An 11,074-nucleotide genomic window follows, 5' to 3' on the forward strand; every position below is an offset into this window, starting at 1 on the left:
GTAACTGTTCTCCAGTTATCTGTTCTAAGTATTTCTGGTTCTTGCCATCCTACATTTTATTCCTTTTGTGTCAAATATTTATTTCTGTGGGTGCAAAGCAGAGCACACAAAGTTAATAGAGTTATAGAAAATGGGATGCATGGCAATTTTATTAAAATTATGGACTGACCATACTTACCTTCCAATTAAGGGGAACCTGTGCTTTGGTCATGCAGGGCAAAGCAACAGGTGCAGTTAAGATCCTGACTCGTGTCCTGCTTCCCACCGCTACATGCACCACTGGAACAAAGAACCTAAGTTCTAAAATGCTCTAGTCAGAGCTTGCAGGGGGCTAAGGGCTTTGTCTTACCTTCATTGATTACTGGAACTCAGAGACTTGCAGATATATTGTGGGAAGAAGAAGACATATTTACATGCTGTCCAACACCTGAAAGTATCACTATTTCTCTTGGAGTGGTGGGAGAGTGAAGGTAAGGTGAGTTTGTGAAGGGGCATATCGTTTCTAACCCTTCTCCACTCTATCCAATACAATAAAGGTTTTGGCTAGAGTTGGGCTTTAAAGGTCATCACACAAATAAGATATCTGCAACAGTAACAGTAATCCTACACTCCTCAGCCAATAATTTGGCTGTGTATTGGCTGCTTTTGACTTCTATGGCCAATAAATATCAATTCGAATATATTTAATGGTCGAGGTAGAAAATTGGGTCATTTAAGTGCCACTTCAACATATATATTTATCACTTTAATGATTGCTCCAATTATTCCTTCTAAAATAGGGACACTCGTTACCTGCATACTTTGTCTTTTAGACTTGGTCATAACCTAATCATGTGTGCCACTCCTTAAAAGACAAGCATAAGGTAATCTGTTGTCTGAAGCCTTGTCTCATTTGTGAGCTATCTAGCCACTGATCCCAATATCTCAAACATCAGGTGGACTTCAGATTTAATATGATTTTTTTTAACACAAATGTCAGTCTGTCAACAAGTATTAAAAGTATTTAATGTAGCAGCATGATATGAGTGAAAATCCCCAGGTGTAGGAGACCCATGCACAGGTGCCCCATATCAAAAGGAGCCATGGTGCAGTTTGTTTTGAAACAGAATGTTCATTTTTATCTAGATTATTTAATTATTAAAATATTACTGCATTCTCTAATAATATACTGTACTACTATTATTCAACATGAATTTTCACATCAAAACGTGCTGTATATTTACTAAGATTAAAGATGATTTCACAGTGTGTAATTTTATCATTCTAGAGAAATCAAAAAGTCTTGCCCGTGTGGTAAAAAATCTTCTCATCATCTCTGTATGATCTAGGTCACCTATTGCAGCAAGTATATTTCCTACAAGATTAGCTAATGTTACAATTCCAAAAAAATTCCAAAAATTCCAAAAAAAGCCAGCATTTAAACTTGTTCTGATCCATTTTATTTTATTACCGTAAATCAGATAAATCTTTATTTGACATACTACAATAAAACTTTAAAGATCAGATCAAGTTTAGTTGCTGGCTTTTTTTGGACCTTTACTTGAACAGGAGTTGCTATTGTTCATGACTTTCTCTAGTTCAGTCCTAATATTGCACTAACCAAGTGAGCTGATTACTGCCTTCCTACTAAAAACCTTTTGTTGTAATGTTGTAAAGACATAACTGTAATTACATAATCATGATCTGTCTTTCAGCATCTACCTGTATTGATTCCTGCTCATGGTCACAGTGGTTTGATGTGTCATACCCTAAATATGAACCAAATGGAGGGGATTATGAAACTTATGAGAACATCAGAAAAGAAAACTTTGAAGTGTGTGATAAACCAGAGAACATTTCCTGCAGAGCACAGAAATTGCCAGATATACCACTGGAAGAGGTGGGCCAGATAGTGACCTGTGATGTCTCCACTGGCTTAGTGTGTCACAACAAAGACCAGACTGGATTCATGCCAGTGTGCTACAATTATGAGATCAGTGTCTACTGCTGCAATTATTGTGTATCAACACCTGAGCCTACAACATCAACCACCACTTTAACTAAGACGACTACATCAACCACTACAAAGACCACAACAACACCAGTGACTACATCACCAATACCAAGTAAGTTCATAAGTACCAAAATATTACCTATTATAGGGGAAAAGTTTAGAGACTCGGTTTCCTGTTCTGTGCCTATTGTAATTAATTTTAACAGGTTGGGGAGCAAGTATTATGCTTCATAGAAAATAATATATTGGTTTCCTGAGACATTGACCTGGAATGTTTCCACTGTTATGGTGTGTATTACATCTAGAGATACATATGTGTGATATGGCATTATGTTTGTGTTACATTGGATGTGAAATAAAGCCTGCTATTGCCATCTGTCTGATTATTCTCTAATCACCGCTATCTATATTACCACAGCAGAGACAACAACCACCACAACTGAGACAACACCAGAGACAACACCCACCACAACTGAGAGAACACCGGAGACAACAACCACCACAACTGAGACAACACCAGAGACAACAACCACCACAACTGAGAGTACAACACCAGAGACAACAACCACCACAACTGAGAGTGCAACACCTACAATTGTTATAGATACTACAACTACTACAGAGAGTACAACTACTACTTCTACATCTGTTACCACACCTCCACCTTCATGTGAGTTGAGTGTAATAATCTTCACTGGTAAATCATAAAATAATTTCTGTTCTCAGGACAAGCTTTTCTACTGGCAGTAAAAGAGAATTAAAATACAAATTTATTATAGAATGATGGAGAGACAGTCCTCCCTGCTAACCATCTGATACAGGTACCCACAGGCATTAGACAACATGTTGTTGAATGGAATGGGCAGCAATCTAATATCCAAGGGCCATTTACATACACTACATTTGCTGAGGAATAAACCTACCTGACATAGTAGAAAGCCATTCACAATTGCTGTTGTTTCCTTACATGAACCACCACAACTGTGTCTACACCACCTACAACTGTTATAGAGCCTACTATAGAGACTATAACTACTACCACATCTATTACCACGTCTGATGATGGAGGAACTGCCCTCCCTGCTAACCATCTAATACAGGTACCCACAGACATTAGATGACATGTTGTTGGATGGATTGTGCCACACTCTTATGTTTAGAGACCACTTCCATTCCTAAAACATACTTTGTCAATGAATAAAATGGCTAGATATAGAAAAAAAACCCTTTTCTTACTGTTGTTTCCCTACCAGAAAAGCAGGGGGCATGACTATTTGCACAGTGTGACATTTTTCTGTCCTATTTTGTTTAAAATTAAGCAGTGCCTGCAGACTTTGGGAGATGGTTCAATCATTCATGCATGGCTGATCATTTTCGTATGTTTATGTTCAGCTTTGGGCATGTGGTTGTTTCTTTGTGATAGGAGAGAAGGTAGTGGTGTATTTCACCACCTCTATAATTCTCTCTGAAAGCCAATTCTTAATTCTCCCGAAGTTCAAGGCAGGTTCCTTCTTGATTTTGTGCCCTGTTAGGTGTACAATCACACAAAGCTGTAGAGTAATTTCTTTTTTCCCTATTCCGTATACTGTAGCTGTGCGAGCAATGTTCACCATACAATACCACCACTAGATGGAGCCAAGGAACAATTCCTATGCTCCTCAGCTCCATTTACTGGCAGTAATGCATTGTAAAAGTCATTCACACAGATATACGCTGTGTGAACATGTTATAAATCAGCCACTAAATGTCAAAGGTCCATTTCTATGAGTGGAAATCAGAGTGCTGGCAGTTTTTTTTAAATGACAGATGGCAGAAATGGAGGCATAGAGATACAAATACAAATCTGGACAAATCCCTTCCTGGCCTTGCTGGTTATTGGCACTCAGACATTCAATGCTGTATTGTTGGAGGAAGGGTAGAAATGTACATGCTTCCCTATACCTGGAACTACTGGATATTTCTATTTGATGTAGGCATTAAAATGGGGTGGTTGGGGAGTGAATGCAAGGTGAGCTTTTGCAGGGAGGAAGCTGGGGGGGGGGCATAGTTTCTTTACCTTTCCCACTATATATAATACTTACAGTAATGCATTTGGCTGTAGTTGGGTTTTATAGTCGTCACACACGAAGAATATTTGCAAGGAGGAGTCATTTTAGAGCTTTTAAACCAATTATTTGATGATGTATTGGTTGCTTCTGACTTCTTCAGCCATGCAATACAGCATATGTAATTATCAAAGTAGAAAACTAGGAAGATCAGAGAATATCTAAACACATGTATGCAGCAATCATTGCTTGTATTCTTCTCTGTAGAATATGGGCAGGCAATAGCTGTATGAATTATCTGTTAGATTGGACCAACACCATGGATGTAAATGTAATTCAGATCAGGTTTTGCAGCAAGCAAGCATGCTAACTCTGTCACGTAGATGGCTTCTGCATTACCATCTATAGAGAAAAGGCGATTCATGCATGGTACTATGTTGTTCACTTGCTCAGAAGAGGATCTATGTATTTTTATGTTTTTATATGAATTTATCATCTAAAAATGTTTTTTGCTCAGTAGATAGACCATTTCTAAGGCCACATTCACACTAGGATATTATGGTAATGCACTTTAACTTACAATATGTGTATTGGTGCGCTGTATTGGTGAGCTGTGTTGCCCTTCATTGTGAATGGCAACCAACACACCAAAAAACATATGTGCGTTGCAACAACCTGTGTGTTGTGCTGTGCTAAAATGCAAATAGCTCCTAATTTTGGTGTGTGTTGAGGTGCATTGTAGCCCATCCATTGCCTAACTTAGCACACCACAATGCATTGTCAGTGCACCAAAAACACATTTGCTGCAGCACACTGCGTGGTGTGAACAGGCCCTGTGTCCATAGCTTTCTTGGAAATGTCAAAAAGACTTTGTTATTTTCTTTTTTTAGTATCATCAGGTACAACAACATCTATCCCTACAACACTCACCACCACGGGGACTAAGACAACTCCGTATCTAAGTAAGTACAAGTAAACAGTCTACATTAAATTATGGTGTGTATAATACTGCAGATTACCTGAACTCATGTTGATAGCTCATTCTGTGTGATCAGCCTTATGGTTACGTACACTGTGCTTATCTGTACTTAGCTATGTTGTGTGATACTGCAGTGTACATGCGGGAGGCAGTAGGCTCAATTCACAAAACTAACACTCAAGGATAAGAGTTTTTAATCAGACGAATGTGATAGTTATTTTTAGCTGAATGTATACCTCAAGTTCCAGTGTCCCGACTCTTTCTCATACAGCGTAAGTATGATACATAGGGAGTCTAATGATATTCTTACATAAGTATGCCTGCACATTTATAACATTTTAAAGGGAATGTGTAGCATGTTTTGCATATAATTGCATTCTTTATTGTAGTAAGGATTCAAAAATAATGTTTCCGGTAAATGTGAAATATTGCATAGTAATGTTTTTATTTATTTTTTTAAATTACAAAAGTAGAGCTTTAGATATCTTTTCAAGACTCTAGACAGTTTACAGAACTCAATAGCTGAAGCTGAAATTTACATATACAAAAGAATAACTCAACAAAAGCTTAGTGCAAAGTTCAAATCAGACAAAGCAAGCCTTCGGGAAGGTTGCTACTCTCTCCCTACCTAACCCACAATAATTTCTAATGTAATTATAGATAGTGGAAAGCAAACAGATATAAAATAATGGCTTAGAGATGTAACACTATATAATACTATTGTAGAAACATAGGTGTCTATTCACAAAGCTGCCGAGGGCAGCCAAGTGAATGACCGATCAGAAGTGAAGTGAGCCGAACACTGTTCGGCTATTCACTTCAGGCTGGTACAGCTGATTTCAGCCGTACATCGGCTTGCTTCTTGTGGCTTCGGATCAGCCGAACATGCAGTGGAGTGAGGTCTGGACAACTGCACCCCGCTCAGATTAGTACAAAAAGACAGGTAGGATAGGTAGCTACCTATCTATCCTACCTGTCTTTTTGTACAATATAATACTATATAATTAACCCAAAATTAGTAGAGTTTGCCTTCAGCAATTACATCTGAGAGTACTGCATCAATCATGACTGGTTCCCTTTTAACATTTTAGTTGGAAATGTTATAAACATAACGTGATTATAGCATAATTATGTATTAGTTTTCACTGTCTATTTGTATTTTATGGAATATTATTTCTTTTTATACAGCACCTACTTTTGTTTATCCATCAACAACAACAAGGAAAGCTACCTCTGCTGAAATAGAGGGTAATTTTCATAATGATATGGTCATAAATATACTTTTATTACAATGAAAAAAAGTCATAGCAAGCACAGCCTTACTTACAAACATACCCGTGAATAATTTAGTTTGGAACTGAACATCTTGCAAAAGAAAGGTGTACACTATGCCAATAGATTAGTCAAAGTATAGCAATTACTTTTCACAACTTTACTGGTAAAAATATCTGGAAATGGGCATCACAATGAAGTGTCTTAAAGGGTACGTCCACTTACCCTTTAAATGGCAAATAGAGAGTACTCAAAATCCATAGTGCAGGGCTGCCTTACACGGAAGTACGGGGTGCAGATGGCACACCTGTACCTGCGGGGGGGTGTAAGAGAGGGCCAGATTGGAGAGGGAAATTCAATTTTCCCAAATTTACTTGGGAAGGTGGACTTACCCTATAAGGAATACATTTTCTTCCTACCGATAGCAACTAATCAGATTTTCTCTATTTTGCAGTACAAAAAAAGGAGAAAGGGGAAATCTCATATGTTCCCATGTTCGCAGCTCGCGGTATACTGAGACGCCGCAGCCGGAGCAGATCCCGACATCGATGTTGAGATCCACCCAGCTACGTGAGTGACAGCTGGCTCTGCCTATCTAGAGGCATGGCCAGCTGTACCCGCCCCCTCCCCCGTCCGTTACGCCAGTCAGTGCTGGTGGATCGGAGCGGGGAGGGGGGAATCCAGCCCCTCCCCTGTCACGGCAGAGAGCCGTGACAGGATCGAGAAGTGAGCGAACACCGGTATGTGTTCGCTCACTTCCCGATCTACTGAGCCGACCTGTGACAGTCTCATTGTCACAGGTTGGCTAGAACTATGAGGTGAGTGAAAAGCACTCACCTCATAGTTCTCCTTTAAGAAAAATGTAGCTTATTTGTGTATCACTCGGCTGTAGATCCTCAAATCATCTCTGAATTGGTGCACACAACATAAATTCAGAACTGATTTGATAATCTGCAGCTGACTGATACACAAGACAGACACCAACAAGCTACATTCTTGGTAATAGTTAAGGTACTTTAATGCTTTTATAAGTTTTAACTCCTGAGTTTAGTATCACTAGAAGTTTCCAACTGCTCTAATCAGAGCTTGTAGAAGGGCAATGAAGTTATGATTATGTGTTATGATTGTGATGTGACATTATGTATACGTTACATTTGATCTGAAATAAAGTCTGCTAGTGCCCACTGTCTGATTAGTTTCTAACCTTAGCTGCCTATATTCCACAGTTAAGACAACCACTACAACTAAGACTCCAACTGTTACAGAGAGTACACCTACTACTACAAGGACTACTACTACTACATCTGTTACCACATCTCCACCTTCATGTGAGTTGACAGCGTATTAGTCTTCACAGTAACATTTAATATAACACAACAGTGTCAAATATATTAAGTGCTGAATGAACAATTGAAAATCAAACAAACAATCCACAAAATGACAATATACTAAGGAATAGCACTTTAACAGCCAACACTGTGTGAAAAACATGTAACAAAATAAATGATATATAAAAGTGTCCAGGTGATTCCTAATTCAAAACAAAGTATTTTGCTGTAGATCTTTAAATCATCTCTGAATTGGTGCTGACACTGTGCTTCCTTCTGGAAGGTGGCTACTTTTGTTCCCCGTGCTTGTGTTATAAAGTAGCCACAACTCCAAGCTCAATCCTGTGATAGACTTTAATTTCAATACAAATTAGTAAACTAAACAGATTGTAGTCTATCACAGGAGTGAGCTTGTAGCGATGGCTACTTTACAACACACACAGGGTCCATGGGGAAAAAAAGTAGCCACCCTCCAGAAGGAAGGACAGTGTCGGCACCAATTCAGAGATGATTTGAGGATCTACAGCTGAGTGATAAACAAAAAAAAAAAAAATTTTGTTAATAGTTAGGGTACTTGAATGCATTACTAAGATTTAACTCCTGAGTTTAGTGTCACTATAAGGGAAGGGAGCCCTCACCCGGCAACCTAATGTGATTATTACACAAAGTGAAATGCATCTTGCCATTGGCTAATCCCACTCATTATTCTTAAATAGAATGAGGAGTGTGATCAGTGACCTCTTGGAGTTGGTCTGGCCATCAAAAAGTAACCGCCTGCCCTCTCTGTTCTTTGAGTATGTCACAGCTTTATTGGCATTTTTTTACTTTGCCAGCCGTAAATGGTTCCAGTTTAAGCCCTCTGTAAGTTTTGGCTGGTCAGACACTTGCCTGGAACCTGTAGTGAAGACAGAAATTTAGGCAATGTTATAGTCATAGTTATTTGGTACTCACTGCCTACTTGTGACTGGCACAATTTTATTAAAGTTTATCAAGCATATTGGTTATTAGATATGCTGTTGGAATCCAATTAAGCGGTGGCCTTTCCCTTCCAAATAACTTGTGTATTTTTTGGAGCAGAGCCTTTCACTTTATTGGGTAGGTATGTTGGGTTGCTTATGTTTCTGAGCCGTGATGAGTTCTCTTTACAAACTGACTAGGAGTGTCAGATTCCTGGTCCTCCGCTGCACTCATTCGGGTCCTTTCGCCAACCGCTACATCATTACTGTGTCCTTCACTTTACTATCTTATTTAGCCACAGAGTAGCTTTAAGGGCTCATTTACACTTAAGCAACACATTAACCAACAACGTTACCACAACACACAGCAATCCACTTGATCTATGTGCGGTGCATTGCCATTCATGACACCCCAAGCCACTGTAAAGTAAAGAGCAATGCACCGGAGCACACCATAACATACATACTGTGCGTGGTGGTGCTCTGCATTGTTAACAAAAAGGGTTTCTGCATTTTTTATCATTTAGGTGCATTGACAGCCCAGTCAAGGGTAGTAGCGCTTTAGACTCCGTCATTTTGTTTTGTCTGCTCTGACAGCCCAGTCAGTCTGCCTTAATACAGCAGGCATCTAGTGGTAAAAACTAAAAATAAATATGTATTTCTATGTTGAATTTCCATAGGTTCTATCCTACTCCTAATATACATATCAATTTAGAAGTATGTACACTTACTTATTGAAGATTGCCATAGGATGTACTTCCTCAATGCACTGACACAATTTCACTCTGTGAATATGCATTGCTCACAGAGCTGTGTCAATGTCAAAACAATGTAACATTGTCATTGCTTGCTGGAAGCAATGCACTGTGGTATATTCAGACTTAACAAATCAAGATTGCATCACATCAAGCAGCAGGGAAAGAGGTGCAAAGCACACCGGGAATCCAGGAAGTTGTTGAAAGTGATGGGCAGACAGAAGGCAGCACTCGCTACATGAAAGGGATTTTTACAAGTAAGCTTTGATTGCATTATCAAAAACAATTCTAATATGTTTTCCTATTACAATGCCGATGTTATATTAGGATAGTATACTGTGACTCTATGGGGTTGATTTACTAACCTAAACACACACACACACCAGCACAGCAAAACGTATTTATCAACCAAAAAGTCTCTAAAAGCATATTTCCACTAATGTCATATATGGAAAAATCATGCACATGATGCATATATAATGCTGCTTCACAGTTTAGTCGAAAATGGTTAGCTCATGCATTTACATTCCTGCATTCATCAACGCAAGCAACATAACATAGAGCTAATTTACACCACATTACCTTGCAATTCATTGCAGGGCTTTGAACAACACACCTGCTGGGTGTGTACACACTACAAAGGTGTTTTGATTCCTCCCATAGATCATGCTGGGAGGGAACACACTACAGAGGTGTATACACGTTTGTGGTGTGTTTAAAAGGTTAGTAAATCAACCCCTATAACTCCTTTATTGAGTGGCCTAACTTGTGTTGAAGCTTGTGAATAACCCATTTTCCTCTTTTTGTCTCGTAACACCACATTTACTTCAACAGCAACAACTACAAGCAAGGTAACTACTGTTACTACCACCCCTACTATTCTAACCACCACAGCCTGCACCACAGAGGAAACTGAGGAAACAACCCCTGTCACCTCAGAAACTACTACAACTTCAGTAACTACTACTTCTACTATACCTCCTTCAACAGGTAACAAAACAATGTTATTCCATTCAAATATGCTGAATAAGCTTTCTGTATGTACAGATGACTTTCACCGTTTTCACTTTGAGTACGTGCATGTGCATTGATCAATTAGTCTTCATTTTGTCATAAATAATTCTGGGCAGGACATAAACACAGTGCACACAGAGTGGAGTCCAATATCTTGCAAAGACATATGTCTTTGCAAGATATTGAACTCCCTTCTGTGTGCACTGTGTCTATGTCTTGTCCTTCTCTGTGTCTATGTGCATCAAAGGTAAAAGCCCAACACTGTGCTTTTCCCTGAAGCTTTTCCAAACTTAGTTTCAGTCACAGCAGTGTGCACAACAAGTCTGTCTTTTGAATAAAGAACTACTATCTGAGGTTCTGCAGTACTTATGTTATCCATTCTTGACAAATGGAATCAACAGGTGAAAAAAACATTTCTATTTTAGCAGTAAAATGTAAGAAAAACCCCACTATATGTTTGTTATGTTCCCTTTCACACAGCATACCTACAAACTGTTTTCTATAAAAGATTTCTTCCCTTTTAGATGTCTCTGTATAGCAGGCCTTTGAACAGCCTGCAAGCTTCTCTCTACAATTTCAAACTAACAGGAAACTCTATATGACCCTATAGAAAGACACAATAAATGTCCTCTGATTAACATGCAATGCTTCTAGATTTTTAACTCTGTGTTAGGACAGGCAGTTAAATCTAGTTTACAACTGAAAATGAAATGGGCCAGCACCGTACACACG

General features: G+C 38.8%; 1 protein-coding gene across 1 annotated transcript in view; it reads left to right on the forward strand.

The window, feature by feature from the left end:
- Positions 1 to 11,074, forward strand: part of LOC108793933 (mucin-2-like) — a 147,204-nt gene that overhangs the window by 97,836 nt on the left and 38,294 nt on the right. Inside the window, exons 44-48 of the mRNA XM_018564895.1 lie at positions 1,695 to 2,105; positions 2,412 to 2,663; positions 4,929 to 5,000; positions 7,516 to 7,617; positions 10,163 to 10,318. Coding sequence (XP_018420397.1) covers positions 1,695 to 2,105; positions 2,412 to 2,663; positions 4,929 to 5,000; positions 7,516 to 7,617; positions 10,163 to 10,318 — 993 coding nt within the window. The remainder of the gene's footprint in view (positions 1 to 1,694; positions 2,106 to 2,411; positions 2,664 to 4,928; positions 5,001 to 7,515; positions 7,618 to 10,162; positions 10,319 to 11,074) is intronic.

The sequence above is a fragment of the Nanorana parkeri genome, unplaced genomic scaffold (genome assembly GCF_000935625.1).
Source record: "Nanorana parkeri isolate BGI_ZX_2015 unplaced genomic scaffold, ASM93562v1 scaffold792, whole genome shotgun sequence".
Classification (NCBI taxonomy): domain Eukaryota; kingdom Metazoa; phylum Chordata; class Amphibia; order Anura; family Dicroglossidae; genus Nanorana; species Nanorana parkeri.